This window comes from Typopeltis vanoorti, chromosome 12 (genome assembly GCF_054136105.1).
Source record: "Typopeltis vanoorti isolate ZY-2024b chromosome 12, IOZ_Tvanoo_1.0, whole genome shotgun sequence".
In the NCBI taxonomy this organism is placed as follows: Eukaryota; Metazoa; Arthropoda; class Arachnida; order Uropygi; family Thelyphonidae; genus Typopeltis; species Typopeltis vanoorti.
This window is the reverse complement of record NC_143560.1, coordinates 50503458-50527413: the sequence shown is the minus strand read 5'-3', so window position 1 is coordinate 50527413 and position 23956 is coordinate 50503458. Positions and strand designations below refer to the sequence as shown.

General features: G+C 36.0%; 1 protein-coding gene across 4 annotated transcripts in view; it reads left to right on the top strand.

Annotated features, from left to right (window-relative positions):
* The window catches only part of LOC150100781 (GRB10-interacting GYF protein 2-like), a 525021-nt gene that overhangs the window by 225429 nt on the left and 275636 nt on the right, over window positions 1-23956 (top strand). For all 4 annotated transcript variants that reach the window (XM_090401532.1, XM_090401529.1, XM_090401530.1 and 1 more), the window contains exons 14-15: window positions 4599-4669; window positions 23299-23465. In XM_090401532.1, the coding sequence (XP_090257658.1) occupies window positions 4599-4669; window positions 23299-23465 (238 nt within the window). The remainder of the gene's footprint in view (window positions 1-4598; window positions 4670-23298; window positions 23466-23956) is intronic.

Here is a 23956-nt window from a genome sequence, read left to right as displayed (position 1 = left end):
TATGCCTGTGGTATCATTCCTAAGCTGAGACTCAAGTTACATGTGAAAGGCATAGCCAATTCAACTGAACATTTCTTTAGCAAATCGGCTGATATTCCATCTGTCTCTATTGACAAATTCTTATCCAGATTATGTAACAGCTGTTCAATCTCATTTTCATACACCTGTAACTCTTCATCCAATGTAGCACTGTGCACTATGTTACATACACCTGGTTATATCTTAGCAAAGTGAACACTCATTAATTGAACAATCTCATTAACTTCTGACACTAAAATACCATCTGCATTCAGTAAAGTTATTCTTTCACATTCATTCGTTCTTTTGCTTGCCAGCATAACAATCAAATTCTTTTGGATTGCCTTTAGCTTGCATGCCCAATTTCTTTTCATACTCCAATTTAGCGATCTGCACAATATGCGCAATTACTTTTCTGGCCTGAACTTTATATATTTCATAACTCCTCTCACTCTTATTCTCATGATATTCTTTCCACATCATCTTCTTCTTGTGGATCTCTTGCTTAATAAGATTGCACATCCATTTCACTTCCAACCTATTTATTCTTTGAGCACTTGGGATACATTCAGATACCATCTCATTTAAGCACTTTTTCAAAGATTCCTATGCATTACTGATATTTTTCTAAAAATAGCATAACCATTACACTCAATCCCAGTTACCATATCTGATTCTGATAGCCTAGGTTTCACCAATGCCAACAATCTTAGGCCACATCATATTCAATACAGCAACGAACTCAACCCATTGTTTCTGATGCTCCTGGTCTTTTTGTATAGACATAATAAATTGCCACCTAGCCTATTCTTATAATTAGATATGTAATCTATTTGGCCTTGTTGTAGAACTTTTTCTTTTTTCTCCCCAGACATTCTTAAAAGGTCTGAACCAAAAGTGTATTTTTCTACCCTTTTGCCACATACATAACCATGTTTGAAATCATTCATATCTTTAACACTTTTGCATACCATAGCTGAACTTTCACACACATTTTTCTCATTCCTCTTTTGGTGATTTAGTTTCCCTGACTCTCCACATTAGGTTTCATACCAGGAAGTAATTTTTCCAGGCTTTTGATGCCAAATGAATTCAAGTGCAGACCATCCCTCTTATTACAAGTCATTTCTGCCATCATACTCACTCCACACTAGGTGGCAAGAATTTTGCCACAACTTAAATCCAAACACTTCAGATACCAAACTTTGGAAACTGACTACTAATTTACAAAGAGACCTACGAAAGGCAAGTGAGACTAACACACTAAAAGACCCAGATTTAAATCAAAAATTGGAGATATGGAGATCGCAAATATCTTGGCCTTTCATTTTCAAAATATCTGCAAACTAGAGATGAATTTTAGGAAAGACCATCAAATATCAAAACAGGCTTGCCAGCAGAAAAATGCTGCAAATTCCCCAAAATCTAAAACAAATTATTTTGGGACCCATTTACAATCTCTGAATTGAGAGATGCCTTGGAGGAGAGACTAGATATAAATAAATCATGTGGACCAGATAACATACAAGAAATTATGATCAAGCATCTTCCTTCCCTAGCTCTAGATTGGCTATACAACAATAGCCTAAATCAAAGAAAAACTCCAAAAGACTGGAAGATAAGCCACAATCATATCAATTTTAAAGCTTAACAAACCTCAAGACCAACTAGAAAGTTATAGACCAATTTCACTGACTTCAATTCCAGGCAAATTGATGGAAAAAATGATACTCCAATGTTTGAATTATTATCTAAACAAGAATAGTATACTACCACATTTTCAGGCTGCCTTTAGAAGAAATCACTCAACAACTGATCAACTTTTCTACTTAACTCAGTCAATTCAAGATAACTTCCAGATCAAACCTACGAAATCCAGCATTGCAGCTTTTATAGATTTTAGCAGTGTCTTTGAAAAGGTGTGGAGGCAGAAACTCTTTTCCAAACTTTGTCATATTAGAATAGAAGAATAAAGTTCTAAACTGGATTTTTGACTTTCTAAGAAATAGAACAATTCGAGTTAGAACAAATAACACCTTTTCCAAGAAAGTGAAAATAAGACAGGGTATCCCTCAAGGCAGCATTTTGAGCCCACTCCTTTTTTCCATCTACTTAAACGACTTAGATAAAATATAAATAAAGAAACAAAGGATAGCTATGTGTGTGTGTGCTGATGATTCAGTCCTATTCTCAGTTCACAACAACTTAGAAATAACAGAAAGTCAATTAAACATAGCCATTGAAAGGTTGTCTACATATTGTGAAAACCAAAAAATCAAAATTAGCCCTACTTAATCAGAAATTTGTGCATTTACCATCAATAACCACCTTAGAAAGTAGAGACCAAAGATTAAGCTAAATAATCAACTAATTACATTTAACGAATATTCAAATACCTTGAAGTTACTCTGGATCCATCACTAAGTTTCCATCAACAATGTTGCAGTCAGAGCAGAAAGAAGATTAAATATCATGAAAAGTATTTCAGGTAAAGAGGGGAAACTAATGCCTAAAACCTTAAGTCACATACACCTCTATTATCCAACCCATAATGGAATATGCTTTGCCCATCTGGATGCAATCATCTCAAAACCAGACAAGCTTATAAAAATTCAGAAAAATGCAGCTTGAATCATATGTGGACTAAGGAATACAACTTCTGGAAAAATAGCAGATTTTGAATCCAACCTTGTTCCTTTAAAAAAATTAGGTGGCAAGAAAATCTTACTAAATTTGTAGGAAAAAGAGCCAACCTTGCACATCATGAACTTATAAAAATTGGCAGCCAAGAAACAGAATAAATTAAAAATCAACAATGCATGGAAAATAAAATTCCTTGGATTGTCCAAATAAAATAGCCAACTACCCAGCATTTCCCCCTAAAAGACAAGAAAAATATAGTTATTAATTTTGAAATAGGGAAACATGAGAAGAGAAAAAAAAGCCTAGAAAACCCTGAAATTTTGAGATCATTAGGTTTTTCAAAAATAATGAAATATGGACCTAACTCAATAAAGATCTACACAGATGGCTCCAAAAATTCAAATAGCAATTCTGGGAGTGGCGTACTCATCTATAGCTCTCAAAATATAGAACTAAAAACAACCAACAGTATAGGATGCAACTCATACCATGCAGAATTAATAGCCATTAACATAGCACTGCAACATTTGGATAAACAAAACCTAAAGGAATTTATATTTTTCACAGATTCCTTAGCAGCCCTTCATGCTATTAAGAACTGCTACACTAGCCATCAAGAAATACTTAGAGACATGGCAAAAAACAAAACTACATAAGGATTCTGAAATAATTTTCCAGTGGATTCCATCCCATGTGGGATTAAAGGGAAATGAAACTGCAGATGAAGTAGTAAAAATGGCTGAAACATCAAGTGATACCACAGTTCTGAGATAAGGTTTTTAATAAGCAGAGCTGTGGTTTCGCTAAGTAAGGAAAATTGTCTTCTACCTAAAGACGTAATCATTGTTTACAGTGGGATCCAAATCTAAGCCCTGTTAGAGTGCATAGGCTATCTACTTGGCTAACCAGGCTGGCACTCGAGCAGAACTATAGAAGGGGCATAATGAAGAAATGAGCATCTGTGAGAAAATGATTGAAGGAATCTCTGAGGTAGGGAGAGAGGAAAAGTCCATCTGATATGGAACATTGCTCTCTTCTCAGTGGCTCAATTATTCTGAGGAAAGCTTTTGGTGCCCTGTCTCAAATGGGAGAGCAGTATTCCAATTCTGTGCAGATTTAAGATTTATATAGTGTTAGGAGTTAAGTACAGGTTAAAAAAAAAAAAGTAATACCATTAACAGAGAGCACAGTTTTTTGTGACCGAGGAGGCTGTGGTTGTAAATGTGTTTGTGCCAGGAATGGCAAGATGCAGAAGTGAGCCTAAGAAAATATTAAGAAAAGTATGTGTAGGTAGGTGGGCTTTGAAGGCATTGGCAGAATCATTAAAAATGAAGACATTAAGAAGGAATTTGACATTATTAGCATTCATTAAGTAGCAAAGCTGACTCGAGTGATTAGCAAAACAAATATTTGATGCCAGAAACAAGACCCAGAGGAAAGACTAAGATATAGATCAATTGATGCAGTTGGAAGTTCCTTTGAAGACCAGAATATGAGATCTGACAGTACTGATAGATAAGATTAATTTGGAGGAAAATTTTCAATAGGAATTAGTAATAATGGTAAGTCCTCATACTAATATATCTCCTATACACTCCCTTGATTGGTATGTATATCAGGTATTTTATGACAACAGTGATGAAATAATGAAACAGTTTCTTGATATAGATGGATATTCTTAAAATCAAAATTAGCTTTTTATTGGGAAGCATAACCTTGAAATGAACTTCCCCATTGAACAATTGTGGCATTACATTGTCTTATATTCAGTTCATATGTTGTCCATTTATGGTCCATCTCACACATGAGCTTATTTGATTAGCCTTATTTATTATTATAGAAAGAATGCTGTCCCTTACTTGGAAAGACTGTTTTATTTTATTTTATTTGTTTTTTTAATAACTGACTCAGCTTGCATTCATAGTAGAATTTTTCAGGTGACCTAATGAAATTATGGAGTCGTGTTCCATTTACTCCTGGTATAAATCCACCACCACCACCTCTTAGGGTAAGCATAGCATGTTAAATTTTATTAATTTGTTAATGTTCAGAATGAAATACTGATTATTTTGATTTTTACATTTTTTTTTTTTTTTTTTTTTTTTTTCAAGACTTAAACAGGGTCTATCTCTTGCACCTTCTTGTTTTAAATCGTGAAAATATTTTGGATTATGGATAATGTTGATAATTCAGTCAATAACATTACAAAAATCATCTGAACTATGTTCATCTTTTGATTGTATAACCTACCCATGTAGGTTTAACTCTTGTACACTAAATACCTGCTAAAGATGAAATGAATCATTACCACAATAGCCACCATTTGAGCTAAGTCTTATTACAGGGGGAATCACAAATGTGTGTGAGCATAATATCTAAAATACTCATGTTAATCCTGATGTGATGTTCTTGAGCCAAGGGATTCACCACTTCAGGACTGAAGGATTTTTCATAGACTGTAAATGGTTCAGCATGATGCAAATAATATCTACGTAAAAAATTGCCAGTATTACAGCGCACCTCTTTATGTTGGTGTCTGTCATTGAAAAGGTTGTCACGAGTTCAAATAATCCAGTGGATTAAGCACTATGAATGAAATCTACCTTAGAAATTTTTTTAAAAAATGCTCAATGCTCAGCTGTTCACAATATGAATCAGCTTTTGCAAAAACAAATTTCATTGAACAGATAAACGCCTTCAGAATTTCAGATGTCAAGTACATAGTTGCTGAAGGTCAGACCTTAATAACTGGGAGAAGACCTCCATATGACCTTTAAGGAATGGAAAGAGCCCACTGGGACTTCTGACCTGGTATACACTGGATATTGAATGAATGTGATGAATTGGCAGTTTGGGATTTAGCTGACTGAAATTGTATTCTGTATTTGTGTAAACCAGCAACAAACATGATGAAAGTGATGAAATGAAATTGCGTGCTAGTTGAGGCATTGCCCAGTTACCACCCACCCACCCACCCACTCACTCACTCACACACACACACACTGTTTTCATCACGGAACCAGGTTGAACAGTGAAAAGTCAGTTACTGAAACAAACTCAGCGACAGTATAAAAGATCAGCATAGGCATAATAAGTATCAATAGAAAAGATGTTGATATCAGAGAAGATCTAGAGAGGTGCCACGTGAAGATAATTTGTGTTACTGAGGAGAAGACTGAGAAAAGGGAAGATCTTACTAAGCAATAAATATAGGATGTTATGTTCAGGCAGTAGTGATTAAGGAAAGGAAGGTGTAGTGATAACATTAAACACCAAACATGAAGATAGACTTTTTGATTTACAGGCAGTTTTTCATGTAGAGTTATGTGGCAGATTCCAAAATGGGAAATTGGACAATGGAATTTATTTGCACATATGATCCCACAGAAGAAGATTCTCGTAAATAAGAAGTGGAGAAATTTTTCGAATCATTTGAGGGGATGAAAGAGAAAAAGGTGATGTTCTTGTTGGAAATCTAAATAACAGAGTGAGAAATAAATACCAAACACATAAAAATGGAAAAATTTGGATGAATGAACAAAGCTAATAATGGTAAGTGCACCTGCTGGATTTTTGTTCAGGATATGGACTAGCCATTGCAATTTCACATAACAAAAAGAAAAATATATGTATAAATTCATGTTGAGAGATGATACAAGAAAAAGATTCTCGTTGACTATATTATCATTGAAGGTGATAAATTGATATCTTCACACCGGTTCAGAATACAAGAGTATACAGAGGGATTTGAAATTGGAAGTTATCATCATTTAGTTATAAGCAAGATAAACATCAGTATGAAATGGAAAATAAATACATGAGAAAGGTTTAAAATGAATTAAAGTTGAGCAATTTTATGAACTATTCAAATTTACAAATATTATTTCAAGAAAAACAAAGTTTAAAACAAGAACCAAACTTAGAGCAAAAAAACCAATGTTTAAACTAATTTTGACTGCTGGAGATTAAGTTAGAAATTTAACAGTTAATCAGAATCGAAGAGAATTCTGAGAAAAAAAAATTAGAGGAGTGAACAAATTGACATCAGTGGTAGAATCATATTAAAAATGAAGACATTAGTAAGGAATTGACACTATTAGCCTTCAAGAACTGTGTGAACAGAACTAATCTAAACTGATATGGTCACTTAAACAGAATAGGAGAGGAAAGGTTAGTAAAATAGGTGTTTGATCCAAGGTGACAGGGTAAAAGACAGAGAGAGAGAGACTAAGATCTAGTGGATTGATACAGTCAGAAGTGCCCTAGAAGACAGAAATATAAGTTCTGACAATATTAGAATTCGGACAAGCGATAGTTTAATTTTGAGGAAAAATGTTGATGGGAGATGTCTTGTAAGCTTGCAGCACTAGCATAGTATCCTTGTTCTCCTTTACCATATCAAAAAATTTGACAATGATGAACTACAAATTTGACTTTGGGGGGGGGGGGGGATTATTGCAGGAAAGAAATGTAGTTTATAATTCTTTAGTCTGTAATTCATCATCATCATCATCAAATTCCTGCCATGTACCCTCAAGGGGTGTACAGGATATGATAGTACTACATGAAAAAAATTACATCATTACTAACTTTTTATCTACAATTTTCCTCCAAATCAGTCTGTTACTTGTCAAGACTCCAACATTATCAGATCTTATATTTCTATCGTCTAAGGCACTTTGCACTGTATCAATCCACCTACATCTTGGTCTTCCTCTGGGTCGTTTTGCTGCCAACCTGGCAGAGAACACTTGTTTTGCTAATCTTTCTTCACCCATTCTATTTAAGTGACCATACCACCTGAGATTAGCTCTGCTAATGCATTCCTGGATGTTGACAATGTCAAGTTCTTTCCTAATATCGTCATTTTTAATATGATATTGCCATTGATGCCATCTGTTCACACCTGTAATCTTTCTCAGGACTCTCATATCTGCGGTCTCTAGTCTTTGGTCAAGTGTTTTACTTCTGACCCAGCTCTCAGATCCATAAGTTAAAACTGGTTTGAACACTGTCTTGTATACAGCTAATTTAGTGTTCCGACTAATTTCTCTCTTATTCCATATGAATTTATTTAATTGACTTCCTACTATACCAGCTTTGTTGATTCTGTTGTCTATTTCCATATTTAATTTACCATCTTCACTAAAAATCGTACCCAAGTAGCTGAAATGTTTTATTGTTCAACAAGTTCCCCGTTCACAACACAGTTGACATTTTCAACAATTCTACCTATTTTCATTGTCTTTGTCTTTTAATGCTGACCTTCATACCATATCTATTACAACAGTTATTCAATTTAGTCAGGGAATCTTGCAAACTTATAGCGGATTTATTTAAAAGTATAACATCGTCCGCATAAAGTAAAGAGCTGACATTAACATCTCCAGTTCTGATATCATGTTTAAAACCACTTTCCTTCATAATGTGATCCATATAGATAATGAATAACAGAGGGGATAATGTACATCCTTGTCTCACACCAGATTTAACATTAAACCATCTTCCTGTACTTCCTTCAATTCTAACTGCTGACTTACAACTCAAATAAAGACTAAGTATTGCTTGATATAATGCCGCATTGACACCATATAACTGCAGCGTATTGAATAGCTTCTCTCTTGGTACCTTGTCATATGCCTTTTCCAAATCGACAAAACTTAAATACAGATCTTTGTTATATTCCCATGCTTTCTCGACTATTTGTCGTAATGTGAAAATCTGATCCTGACAGCTTCTATTTGCCTGAATCCAACTTGTTCTTCACCCAGCTTTTCTTCCACAATTCTTCTCAACCGTTTCTCAAGTATACTTGCATAGATCTTGCCAGGAACACTCAGTAGGGAAATACCTCTGTAATTCTCACATGCAGTTTTATTTCCCTTTTTATATATGGGTACTATGAGAGCTCTACTCCAATCATCGGGAATTCGTCCCTCTGTCCAGGCTTTCTGAACTATGCAGTGCAGCCACTGTAAGTCTCTATACCACCATACTTCAGCATTTCTGGTTGAATATCATCTACCCCTGCTGCCTTGCTACATTTCAAGCCTTGGATGGCTTTTTCTACTTCAAGTATGGATATGTATTCCTGACTGCATGCCTGGTCAGTGTTTTTTACCACTGTGCTGTCATCACTGCTTGTTTCATTTAGCAGTTTTTCAAAGTAATTACTCCATACTTCAAGATATCTTTCTCTCCCGTTTTCATGTCACCTTTATCATTTCTAACTCCTTTTACAGCACTCTTTCCTCCATTCCTAAGCTTCTTCAACAACCTCCAGAATATTTTGCCGCCTTCTTGATATTTATTTTCTATATTCTTGCCAAAGTCCTACCATGACTTTTGTTTAGCTAGTTTTACACACTGTTTAGCTTTCTTACATTTGTCTCTGTATTCTCTAAGAACCCAAGCTGACTTATTTGCCAAGAACTTTTGATATGCTTTCTTCTTTTCCTTCACTTCCTCTTTAACTTCCTGTGTCCACCAGGGAGTTTTGATTTTTTTTATCCTTGCAGACAACCTCACCACATGCCTCTCTGACAGAATCAATCAATGTTTTCTTCAGAGTTTGCCACTGAATCTCCAAGATTTGATTCCTGTTCTCAAACTCTTTCAATTTTTCTTCAATAATCTTTGTGTATTTTAGTCTACAGTTCACATCTGAGAGCTGCTCATCTTTTATTCGCTTTAAAACTTTCTTAAATGTTATTCTTTTCAATATGAAATTCAATTTTATCCTGCTCAAGACTAAATAGTGATCACTTCCAATTTCAAATCCTCTGTACACTCTGGTGTCCTGCACCAGGAAGAAAACATCACTATCAACAATAACATAGTCAATGAGACTTTTCTTATTCCTTGCCTCTTCTCTCCATGTGAATTTGTGCACATTTTTATGTTGGAACATGGTGTTAGTAATAACCAGTCCATGTCCTGAGCAGAAATCCAACAGATATTTGCCATTATTATTAGCTTTGCTCTTTTCTCCAAATTTTCCCAAAATATTTTTGTATGTCTGACAATCATTTCCTACTCTGCTATTTAGATCCCCAACGAGGACCAACTTTTCCTTTTTCATTGTGTCAGTTGCTTTTTCTAAAGCCTCAAAAAATTCCTTCACTTCTACCTTAGTAGAACCTTCTGTGGGACCATAGGCACAAATAAGTCTCATTGTCCAGTTCCCCATTCTCATATTTGCCCACATTAGTCTACTTTGAGACTGACTGCCATTCAAGAAGATTAGCCTCGTATTTTGTGTTGAATACTATAGCTACTCCTTCTTTTCCTTGATTGTCATTGCCTGAATGTAACATTTTGTATTTATTGCTCAGAAACATCTCACCAGTTTTTGTCTTTTTTGTTTCAGTCACACCTATTATGTCGATCTGGTACTTATCTGATTCCTCAGCTAGCTCCATTTCTTTGCCATTCAGGCTTTTTATGTTGATAGTACCGATCTTTAACTCTGGTGATATTGAGTTGGGGTTTGTTTTCAGATTTGTTCCAGTAGCTGACTTTTCGCTGTTCGCCCTGGTTCCCTGGCGAAAACAACGGGGTCCTTGTTTAACCAGGCGACGCCCCAGCTGGCATGAAATTTTGTGATATTGTACCATCATTTTTTATTTTGGTTTAACCAATAAGAATACAATTTGGTCGGCTAAATCCCAAATTTGCCAGCCCATCCTCGTTTGTTCAGTATCCAAGTAGATACCCAACAGGGTGCACCACGAGAAGGTGAGGATTGGACATTAGGTCACAAGCCCTGGTCGGTTCTCTGCATTCCTTTAAAGGCTATGTGGAGGTCTCCTCTCAGTTATACAGCTTTAACCCTTAAGCACCCCAGTCTGTAATTCTTTAGTAATAATTATTAGAATGTGTGTGCTGACATGGACAGTGACTTCAGTGTTTTGTAATTTTTTGATTACCACCTCAGAAACAAAGATTATGGAATCTCAAAGATTTTTAAAGATGATATAAATTAGAAAGACCTTAGAGCCAGTCATCATTTCCATATTTGTGACATTAAAATCTTTTCAATAGATAGCCAATCACAGTTCTTGTTTTCCATTTCTTGAACTATTACTAGGAATAAGATTTTACTAAGAAGTTAAGACCAAAGGGTTGATTATGAAGGCTTGTGGGCTGATTAACAAGATTTTGAGAATGGTGGTAAGGATATCCTAGTGGATAGACAGACTAGTATGAAATATCAGTCATCACAAATTTCCTGTCTGATTGATTCTAAGAATATTGTCAGGTGCCATCATTTCAGACCTATAAATAAAAAAAAGGACGGAACGAACTTTCCACGCCTAGTAAAAGTGACTTGCAACATGCCGACAAGCGCATCAAAACTAATAACAGCAATCAACAAGTTCATAGAAGCCTGTCCCCAATTGCGCATATGTGCTTGCTAGATTTATCATTTACACAAAGGGAACAAAGACGCTAGCTTCGAAAACAACTTGAAGAAAAATGTCAAAATAGTGACAACAGTTGGATCATCGACTACAGACAAGATAAACTGGTGCAAAAATCAAGTGATGCCATTAGCAGCCACCATGGAGATCAGTATGCAGGCACTGCATAGAAAATGTGCAAGACCCTTGCGGTGAAACACATGACCCACAAAACCCTACACATCCACTTCACCAACATCCGTGGCCTAAACTCCAACCATAATAGTGTCCCCTACCACCTTCAGCCTATGAAACCCCACTTACTCTTTCTGGCAGAAACTCAAATCCCCCCCCCCCCCCCAGCACTTATTATCTCACTCTTCCAAACTACTCACTCTTTAACAACTTTTATCCCAAGGGTGGTGTCTGCACATACATCTGCTCTGAAATCCCTTGCCAGGGAGTCCCCAACCTAGAATCACCCATCTTTGACCATCTTTGACCTTCTTTGGTTGAAAATATCCCTTCCCCACTTAGTCAAATTCATTTGCTGTCTCTATTGCTTCCCCAACACAACAACCACTCTGAGCTCTTTAATTTCCTCTCCTTAAAAATTGACTCTCATATCCCACTTTTCCAACAGTGAAATTATCCTCCTAGGAGATTTTAATATCCACAACACTAGCTGGCTTTCCTCTTCCAGTTGTACAGATCTTGCAGGCACAGATGCTGAAACATTTGCCATCATACCTCATATAACTTGTTCAGATGCCAAGTGAGCCCCCCTGGGCAATTTTGACCACAATCTAGTACTCATCTCCTCCCTCATGCAACAACGCTTACACAGACACTTCCATACAAGAGTAGTTTGGCATTATAACAGTGCCAAGTGGGACAGCCTCCACAACTTCGCCACATTCCCATTGTTGGACTATTGCTTCTCGCCTTCCAACCCAAACATATGCACCGACCTTATTACCAAAGTAATCCTCTCCATCATGGAAACACGTTCCACACAGTACTCTGAACTGATTCCCTAACGAAACCCTGGTTCTCCAAAAGATGTGCCAAGGCTGTACAGATGAAACACCAGACATACCACAACTGGCTGAAATCAAGAACCTCATCCTCCTTTAAAGCTTATACCGAATCCCAAAATAGATGCAAAAAAAAAAAAAAACCAATCAGTGCTTCCAAAACGGAGTTCGAAAGAGCAAAAAACAGAAAACTAGCAGCCTATCCAAATGGCAGCCGAGCCTTTTGGTCTCTCGCCAAAGCAATTGGCCATAACTTCTGCCCAACACTATTCCTGCCCTTATCATACCCTGATGGCTCTATTGCATCATCACCCACAGAAAAAGCGAATCTTCTGCCTTCACACTTTGCTTTTAATGCATGCATAACTGACGATGGTAAATGTCCCCCAACCATTCCAGATACCCAACATACGATGCCCCTATATCCTTTTGCCTGGATGAGATCAGAAAAATACTGTCCAAATTAGACACAAAAAAGTCTTCTGGCTCTGATGGCATTCCCCCAATTATCTTGAAAGTTTGCGCACCAGAACTGACTCCTATCCTATGTCACCTATATATATTCTCTTACTCCACTGGAATCTATCCCACAAACTGGAAATTAGCCTATATTCAGCCCATTTCCAAGAAATGTGACAAGTCTCTGCCGTCCAACTACCTCCCTATCTCTCTTACCTCAGTCCTGTCAAAAAGTAATGGCTGAAAATGGCATTTATTAGGTGGATTCTGTCGCTGCCAATCAACAGGAGATCTGCTCATATATGTCACTCATCTCTGGACAAATGCCATGGAGAAGTTTGGCGAATCTCAATTGGTTGCACTTGATATCTCCAAAGCCTTTGACCAGGTCTGGCACAAAGGCTTACTAAGCAAACTACCATCTTCTGTAGTTGGACTGTCAGCTTTCTGTCTGGACACACACTGTATGTGACGGTGGATTGTTCCCTATCCTCTCACCATTGAGTTAATGCTGGGGTTCCACAAGGTTCTGTCCTCTCACCAACCCTCTTCCTGCTGTATATCAATGACCTACTTCAGTTGACCTCCAATCCAATACACAGCTTTGTAGACGACAGCACACTACACTCCTTGCTTGCATTTGATAAACCTTACCCTACACAACTCACTTCAACCTACAGAACATCAACCACCACCACCCTCAATTCTGATCTCCAAGCCATCCTACAATAGAGTTTGGATAACCTCATTTGCATTGGTAATAAAACCCATTTTTTATTTCCTATAAAAAAGAACCAATCCAGATAGTTTAAGATCTCTCCTCTTGGAATTATCCTCACATCTAACCTCTCCTGGCAAAAACATCACAACCATTGCATCCTCAGCTTCAAAAAAACTAGGATTTCTCTTTCACTCAAGACATTACTTCACCCCTGAACAACTGTTAACATTATACAAATTACAAATCCACCCAGCTATTGATAAATACTGTTCTTGCATATGGGGTGGGGTCACTGAAAGCTCTCTCAAAATGCATGACTCAATACAGAGTAGAGCAATTAGACTTATTAATGACCCATCTCTTACCAACTGTCTGTCCCCACCTTCACACAAACGTATGGTTTCTGCAGTACGTATATTCTACAAATATTTCCATGGGAAATGCTCATCTGAAATAACATCAATAATTACTCCACTCAGTGCTAAGCTCGTTGGAACATGTGCAGCTGCTGCTCAACTTCCTTTCACAGTACACCTAGAAACAAACAAAATAAGTTTCTTTTCCTCCTCCTTCATCCCTGCAACTGCTGCACTGTGGAACAGTCTCTCACCTGCTGTGTTTCCCAAGGAATACAATTTACAGTCATTTAAATCAAATGTAAACAAGTTCCTCCTTTCCCAACCCACTACTCATACATGGTGTTAATGTACTATAGGTTGATCAACCAACCTCTTGTGTATGGTTAAAAATTTTTTTTTTTATTTCAATGGAATCACATCAATGGCAACCTTGATGTGTATAAAACTTAGGCCATTTGTATGCTTAACACAATTTGAAGAATGGATAGGATCTTGTTAATCTATCAGATTAACAAGAAGAGTTAATATTTTTTTTTATCCATTCTTCACTCAGATATCTTAAAAATGATTTATACGACCTTCATACATTTATGTATAATGATTAATCTAGACTTAACAAAAATTCTTTAAGTTATAGATACTCATGATTGATTGATGTCAGATCTGATTGTTAGATTGATCTACATACTTATCCTTGTCATGCTCAGTGCCACCCAAACACTGTCTTGCCTTTTCTCTCAGAAAAGAGATCTCCGTTCACCTAACCTTACCCTCAATAATACCAGACAAGATCCAGATCACTCTGCTTGGACTTGCATTTATTTCCAGTCTCTCCTGGCTTAAATACATTACATCAATAGCTTTCCTCACCATATAAAAAACTTGGCATTCTTCAAGTCCAGGATTGCCCAGCCATGATCAATCAGCTAATGGGCTACAGGAGTCAAACATGTTGCAGTAAGTCTCATTCCTTGTGGTCAGGTCTCATCAATGAATTAAGACCTTCTTGGCAGAAGTATCAACCAAATAAGCTTCTGCCTGCAAAAAACATACCTAAAGCCCAGAGACAATCTTACAAAATGAAATCTATCATTTATAAGGACAACAGAGTGATGGGTCTCTCATAGTACCCATATATAAAAAGGGAAATAAAACTGAATGTGAGAATACAGAGGAATTTCATTACTGAGTGTTTGGTATATGAGGTAAGATATATATGTGCAAGTCATCATCAAATTCCTGCCATGTACCCTCAAGGGGTGTACATGATATGATAGTACTACATGAAAATTTACATCATTACTAACTTCCTATCTACAATTTTCCTCCAGATCACTGTTACTTTTCAAGACTCCAATATTATCAGATCTTATATTTCTGTCTTCTAAGGCACTTTTTACTGTATCAATACATCTATATCTTGGTCTTCCTCTGGGTCGTTTTCCTGCCAACCTTGCAAAGAACACTTGTTTTGCCAATCTTTCCTTGCCCATTCTGTTTAAATGACCATATACCACCTGAGATTAGCTCTGCTAACGCATTCCTGGATGCTGACAATGTCAGGTTCTTTCCTAATATCCTCATTTTTAATAAGATATTGATCTTTAATATCTTTCTACTCTAATCTTTCTCAGGACTCTCATATCTGCGGTATCTAGTCTTTGTTCAAGTGTTTTACTTCTGACCCAGCTCTCCCAGATCCATAAGTTAAAACTGGTTTGAACAATGTCTTGTATACAGCTAATTTAGTGTTCAGACTAATTTCTCACTTATTCCATATGAATTTATTCAAATAACTTCCTACTATACCAGCTTTATTGATGCTGTTGTTCATTTCCATATTTAATTTTCTGTCTTCACTAAAAATCATGCCTAAGTAGGTGAAATGTTTTACTTGTTCCACAGGTTCTCCATTCATAATGCAGTTGACATTTTAAATGATTCTGCCTATTTTCATTGTCTTTGTCTTTTTATTGCTGACCTTCATACCATATCTATTACAACAGTTATTCAATTTAGTCAAGGAATCTTGCAGACTTGTAGTGGATTTATTGATAAGTATAACATCGTCTGCATAAAGCAAAGAGCTGATATTAACATCTCCAATTTTGATATCATGTTTCATACCACTTTCCTTCATAATGTGATCCATATAGATAATGAATAACAGAGGGGATAATGTACATCCTTGTCTCACACCAGATTTAACATTAAACCATCTTCCTGTACTTCAATTCTAACTGCTGACTTACAACTCAAATAAAGACTAAGAATTGCTTGATATAATACCCCATTGACACCATATAACTGTAGCGTATTGAATAACTTCTCTCTTGGCACCTTATCATATGCCTTTTCCAGATCTACAAAACTCAAATAGAGATCTTTGCTATATTCCCATGATTTCTCCACTATTTGTTGTAAAGTGAAGATTTGATCCTGACAGCCTCTATTTGACCTGATTCCAGCTTGTTCTTCACCAAGCTTTTCTTCCACAATTCTTCGCAACCGTTTCTCAAGTATACTTGCATATATCTTACCAGGAACACTCAGTAGGGATATACCTCTGTAATTCTCACATTCAGTTTTATTTCTCTTTTTATATATGGGTACTATGAGAGCTCTACTCCAATCAGCGGGAATTCGTCCCTCTGTCCAGGCTTTCTGAACTATGCAGTGCAGCCACTGTAAGACTTTTATACCACCATACTTCAGCATTTCTGGTCGAATATCATCTACTCCTGCTGCCTTTCCACGTTTCAAGCCTTTGATGGCTTTTTCTACTTCAAGTATGGATATGTATTCCTGGCTGCATGCCTGGTCAGTGTTTTTTACCACTGTGCTGTCATCACTGCTTGTTTCATTTAGCAATTTCTCGAAGTAATTACTCCATACTTCAAGGATATCTTTTTCTTCCGTTTTCATTTCACCTTTATCATCTCTAACTTCTTTTACAGTACTCTTTCCTCCATTTCTAAGCTTCTTCAATAAACTCCAGAATATCTTACCACCTTTAATTATTTTTCTATATTTATTTTCTATGTTCTTGCCAAAGTCCTTCCATTGACTTTTGTTTAGCTAGTTTTACACACTGTTTAGCTTTCTTATATTTGTCTCTATTCTCTAAGAGCACAAGCTGACTTATTTGACAGGAACTTTTGATATGCTTTCACTGCTTCTTTAACTTCATGTATCCATAATGGAGTTCTGATTTTTCTATCCTTGTAGACAACCTCACCACATGCCTCTCTGGCTGAATCAAGGTTTTCTATAAGGCTTGCCACTGAATCTCTAAAGTTTGGTTCCTGTTGTCAAACTCTTTCATTTTTTCTTCAATAATCTTTGTGTATTTTAGTCTACAGTTCACATCTGAGAGCTGCGCAACTTTTATTCGTTTTAAAACTTTCTTACATGTTATTCTTTTCAATATGAAATTTTTATCCTGCTCAAGACTAAATAGTGATCGCTTCCAATTTCAAATCCTCTGTACACTCTGGTGTCCTGCACCAGGAAGAAAACATCACTTTCAACAATAACATAGTCAATGAGACTTTTCTTATTTCTTGCGTCTTCTCTCCATGTGAATTCGTGCACATTTTTATGTTGGAACATGGTGTTAGTAATAACCAGTACATGTCCTGAACATTAATCCAACAAGTATTTGCCATTATTATTAGCTTTGCTCTTTTCTCCAAATTTTCCCGATATATTTTTGTATGTCTGACAATCATTTCATACTCTGCTATTTAGATCCCTAACAAGGATCAACTTTTCCTTTTTCATTGTGTCAGATGCTTTCTTTAAAGCATTAAAAAATTCCTCCACTTCTACCTTAGAAGAACCTTCTGTGGGACCATAGTCACAAATAAGTCTCATTGTCCAGTTCCCCATTCTGATATTTGCCCACATCATTCTACTTGAGACTGCGTGCCATTCAAGAAGATTAGCCTTGTATTTAGTGTTGAATGCAATGGCTACTCCTTCTTTTCCTTGATTGTCATTGCCTGACTATAACATTTTGTATTTATTGCTCAGAAAGATCTCACCAGTTTTTGTCTTTTTTTTTTTGTTTCGTTTACACCTATTATGTCGATCTGGTACTTATCTAATTCCTCAGCTAGCTCCATTTCTTTGCCATTCAGGCTTCTTATGTTGATAGTACCGATCTTTAACTCTGATCATGTTGAATTGGGGTGTTTTTTCAGATTTGTTCCAGTAGCTGACTTTTCGCTGTTCGCCCTGGTTCTCTGGTTAAAACAACAGGGGGGGGGGGGGCCTTGTTTACCCGGGCAATGCCCCTGCCGGAATGAAATTTTGTCAAGTTGTACCATCATTTTATAATTTGGTTTAAGCCAATAAGAATTACAATTTGGTCAGCTAAATCCCAAATTGCCAGCCCATCCTCGTTCGTTCGTTCGTTCAGTATCCAGGTAGATACCCAACAAGGTGCACCATGAGAAGGTGAGGATTGGACATTAGGTCAGAAGCCTTCTGTTCTCCGCATTCCTTTAAAGGCTATGTGGAGGCCTCCTTTCAGTTATACAGCTTTGACCCTTAAGCACCCCATATATGCAAGTATACTTGAGAAACGGTTGAGAAGGATCGTGGAAGAGAAGCTTGATGAAGAACAAGCCGGATTCAGGCCAAATAGAAGCTGTCAGGATCAGATTTTCACTTTACGACAGAATAGTTGAGAAATCATAGGAATATAACAAAAATCTGTATTTAAGTTTTGTAGATCTGGAAAAGGCATATGACAAGGTGCCAAGAGAGAAGCTATTCAATACGCTACAGTTATATGGTGTCAATGGGGCATTATATCAAGCAATTCTTAGTCTTTATTTGAGTTGTAAGTCAGCAGTTAGAATTGAAGGAAGTACAGGAAGATGTTTTAATGTTAAATCTGGTGTGAGACAAGGATGTACATTATCCCCTCTGTTATTCATTATCTATATGGATCACATTATGAAGGACAGTGGTATGAAACATGATATCAAATTTGGAGATGTTAATGTCAGCTCTTTGCTTTATGCAGATGATGTTATACTTATCAATAAATCCACTACAAGTCTGCAAAATTCCTTGACTAAATTGAATAACTTTTGTAATAGATATGGTATGAAGGTCAGCATTAAAAAGACAAAGACAATAGCCAGAAACATTGAAAATATCAACTGCATTGTGAATGGAGAACTTATAGTACAATTAAAACATTTCAGCTACTTAGGCACGATTTTTAGTGAAGATGGTAGGTTAAATATGGAAATAGACAACAGAATCAACAAAGCTGGTGTGGTATGAAGTCAATTGAATAAATTTATATGGAATAAAAGAGAAATTAGTCAAACACTAAATTTGCTGTATTCAAGAAAGTGTTCAAACCAGTTTTAACTTATGGATCTGAGAGCTTGGTTAGAAGTAAAATACTTGACCAAAGACTAGACACTGCAGATATGAGAGTTCTGAGAAAAATTAGGGGCATGAACAGATGGCATCAATGGCAATATAATATCAAAAACGAGGATATTAGGTAAGAACTTGATATTGTCAGCATCCAGGAATGCGTTAGCAGAGCTAATATCAGATGGTATGGTCACTTAAGCAGAATGGGAGGAGAAAGATTAGCAAAAAACAGGTGTTCTCTGCCAGGTTGACAGGAAAAAGACCCAGAGGAAGAACTAGATATAGGTGTATTGATGCAGTAAAAAGTGCCTTAGAAGACAGAAATATAAGACCTGATAATATTGGACTCGTGACATTTGACAGATTGATTTGGAGGAAAATTGTAGATAGGAAGTTAGTAATGATGTAAATTTTTCATGTAGTACTATCATATCCTATACACCCCTTGAGGGTATACATCAGGAATTTGATGATGATAATGACAGAGGGATAGACCTGCAGATGGAAGATTTGGTATCCTTGTGGACAACTATGCCCTCTCCCAACAAGTCTCACTCAATACGACTAAGAGCCGTTGCTATTTGACTTTCAGTTGGAACACTGTTAACAGTATATTGTAGCTACGTTCTTTCAGCTGCACTATCTGTCACGATGATCTTGATGTCATATGCACTTAATATCAGAGGAAGAGTTCTTGATGATATGCTCAACAACAGTAATCTTGCACTCCTGAACACAGGAAGCAAGAACTCCTTCCATATGCATACCTGAACATTCATTGCCATAGATTTAACTCTCTGCTCACCCTCCCTTTTAAAACTTTTCACAAATGGGAAACAGACAAGAACTTGTTTGGGAATGATCACTTTCCTGTATGGGCAATCATCAACATCATCAGAGATGTCATGATGGACAGTTTAGCAAGCTGAATGACTTGCCTTCTCACAGAATTTGATTCTGAACAGCCCTTTGCTCTTCTTTCATTGGTGATGCAGTGAATCATGTAACGAGTTTATTATACAAGCTGCCACAACTGCAATTCCTAAGAGGTCTCAAAGCCATGGTGGAACGATAATTGCACAACAGCCAAAGAAGCTCTGAAGAAAGCTTGCGGTTTTTTGAAAATACCCCACAACAATAAACCTGATTTCATACAATCCCGAGCTTTAGACATCTAGTGTTAGAGTTGAAAGGAATATTGAATCAAATATACATCCTCCATTACAAGAACAGCCAACATTTAAAAAGTCTGGGAGACAATCTGGGAAATGAAGAGCAGATATATTACCTGCTTTCACTGTATCCTTGAACACAATGATTGCACATCTGCTGTTATATTATAACAGCAATTGCCAACTCACTAAGGGAGATTTTTTTCTAAAATAGCATCTTCTCTCCAAATTTCTTTTGCAAAATAGCAAAGCAGAAAAACAACAAATCCAATTTTTTTTTTTTAACAGCACTGAAGAATATAACAGTTCACACACACACACACACACACACACACACACACACACACACACACACATATATATATAAAAACAGTTCATATAACAGTTCAAAGCTGCTTTGCATAAATGGCATCCAACTGGTGTTGGATAGATGGTAAAACACTTAACATCATCCATGGATCAACTATTGCACTTTTACAATAGAATTTTCTGAGAGAGCATATTTTTAGATACCTGGCAAATAGCAATTATAATTGCTTTTCCTAAGCCAGGGAAGGATCTAAAATTCCCAAATTACTACCATCCAAATTGCTGTAACCCAGATGCTTATGCAAGATACAGTAATAAATGGTTAACTCTAATCTTTTATGGTTTTTGGAGAAAACTTTTTTCCTAGAAAACAATGTGGCTTCTGAAAATATCATTCCACTACTGATCATCTACTCTGGCTGGAAGACGAAACAACTGATATTTCTAATATGGTACAGTTGTTACTTTATGTAAGATATGTTTATGAAGGAAGCATACATTGGGAATTATTGTTTTGTCACCCTTTGGAAGGGCACACAAGCGAGAAAGATGTATATCCTATAGTCGATGAATTTTTCACAAATAAAGGTTTACAGTGGAAAAATTGTGTTAGAATCTGTGCAGATGGTGCTCGAGCAATGATGGGCAAGAATGTTGGATTTGTAGCAAAAGTTAAAGCTGCTGGTAATGAACATATCACGTTTACTCACTGCATGATCCATCAGGAGGCACTCATAGCCAAAAAAAATATCACCAGAGTGGTGCTTCGCGATACTATCAAAATCATTAACTTCATTAAAAGCCGTGCCTTTAACAGTCGTTTGTTTTCAAACCTTTGCAAAGACATGGACTCAGATTACAAAAGCTTATTACTACATGCATGAGGTAAGGTGGCTCTCAAGAGGGCGAAGTTTACAGATTATTGAAATCTTTTAATGAAGTTAATGATTTTGATAGTATCGCGAAGCACCACTCTGGTGATATTTTTTTGGCTATGAGTGCCTCCTGATGGGTCATGCAGTGAGTAAAAGTGATATGTTCATTACCACCAGCTTTAACTTTTGCTACAAATCCAACATTCTCACCCATCATTGCTCCAGCACCGTCTGTACATATTCCACCACACAATATTTCCACTGTGAACCTTTATTTGTGAAAAATTCATTGACTTTAAGATATACATCTTCCTCTCTTGTGTGTGCCCTTCCAAAGGGTGACAAAACAATAATTCCTCATGTATGCTTCCTTCATAAACATATCTTACATAAAGTAATAACTGTACCATGTTTGAAATATCAGTTGTTTCATCTTCCAGCCAGAGTAGATGATCAGTAGTGGAATGATATTTTCAGAAGCCACATTGTTTTCTAGGGGAAAAGTTGTTTTCTCCAAAAACCATAAAAGATTAGAGTTAACCATTTATAACTGTATCTTGCATAAGCATCTGGGTTACAGCAATTTGGATGGTAGTAATTTGGAATTTTAGATCCTTCCCTGGCTTAGGAAAAGCAATTATAATTGCTATTTGCCAGGTATCTAAAAATATGCTCTCTCAGAAAATTCTATTGCAAAGGTGCAATAGTTGATCCATGGTTGATGTTAATAAGTGTTTTACCATCTGTCCAACACCAGTTGGACTGATGGTTAATTTTTTTCATAATGATTTATGGCTTTCAAAACTGTGCTATTTGTTGGATATTTTCGAAAACTCAATGATTTAAACATGTCACTTAAAGGAAAAATTTTAACATATTTATGTTAAAAGATAAAATTGGAAGTTTTACTTGAAAAGTTAACATATGGAAGAAGAGGGTGGAAAATGGTTCTTTAGAAATGTTTATAGCTACAGATGATTTTATAATTGAAAATAACTTTCCCAAATATTTAATTGTAAGAGTTATAATTGATCATCTGAAGTGCCTGGAGATAGTTTTTGAAATAAAATACTTCCTTTCAAATTTTGATTTTAAAAAACTATGTTGGATTCATAAACCACACTCAATTGAAATCAAAAATGTGAGTCATCTGCCATTAAAAGTTCAAGAAGAATTTGCTGAGTTAGCGACACAGGTTTAAAACTTGAGTTTTTCTAAAAAAATCGTTAAATGAATTTTGGTTTGGGATTCAGACAAAATTTTCAACAACTTCTGAAATGGCACTAAACATACTATTTTGTACTACGTATTTATGCGAAGCAGTGTTCTCAGCATTTGATTATAAAATCAAAATATCGATCAACTCTTAAAAACATTGAAGATGCTTTACCTCCTACAGTATGAAATATTCAACCAAAATTTAATTCTTTATGTAAAAATAAGCAAGCACATCCATCTGATTAGTATGCAAATTTGCTTTGGTCTTTAATAAATTGTAAAATTATATGTGTACCAAACAAATGTTTTAAAATAAATTTCTTTATGATTTATTATCAGTAAATGTTTGATTTGTATACCTACTTTATATACCTATATACCCAGGGTAAAAATTTCACAGGTGGAAAGGGGTCGTGAGTGGAAGAAGTTTAAGAAGCCATGATTTAGATGGTTGGAAAAAAATCAAAAATAAAATAAAGACTGGTTGAATATATAAAGTGCAATTAAAGGGTTTCTGATGCAACATCGTATTTTCATAATTGTTTGCCAATCAATAACGTGTTACAATTAGTGACAAATTACTACATTAGTATATCAGTTGTGTGCGTGTGCAGTTCACACACACACTTATTAGCTTGTGATACACTTTATATAATCTTTTTTCTCCTCTCTCTCTCTCCAGGTTATTCCACTTACATCACCATTATCATTATCACAAGCAACTGTTCCCCCACCGCCACCGCCACCACCTCCTTCCATCCCTCAGCAGTCCAAAGATGGCATTCAACTTACTGTATTACATCAACAAATGTTTCATCAACAGTTCCTTCAGCAACAATTACTACTCAGGTGGGTATTCTGTGTTCTCAAGGTTGCAAAGGAGATTTTTACTGTGCATATGTTCTTAGCAAAGGCTTCAGAGTAAAATGGATTTGTCTTATTACTCTTTTGAAATTCATGAAATGCAAGGCTAAAACTTGGCTTTCTAATTCTTGTAGATTGTAAACTTAGAGTTTATTGGCCTTTGAATAAAATTATGTATCTTGTGAAAGAACCAAGTTTGATGATGTTTGAAAAATATTACATATATTTAGCAACATTTAGAAATTGCATTAGATGCAGGGGCTTACATTAGCTTCAGAACAAAGTTCTTCAGAACTTTGTTCTTCAGGTGATTCTTAAGTGGAATGAAATATTTTTTTGAAAATATTTGAAAATTTTTTTGAAAATGTTATTTCTCTCCTACTTGAAACTATTGATTTTTATTTTCTAGTATATTTAGTTTTCAGGATTTAATCCAGAGGAACAAAAGTTTTTTTCACTGATTAACTGTTCTGGTT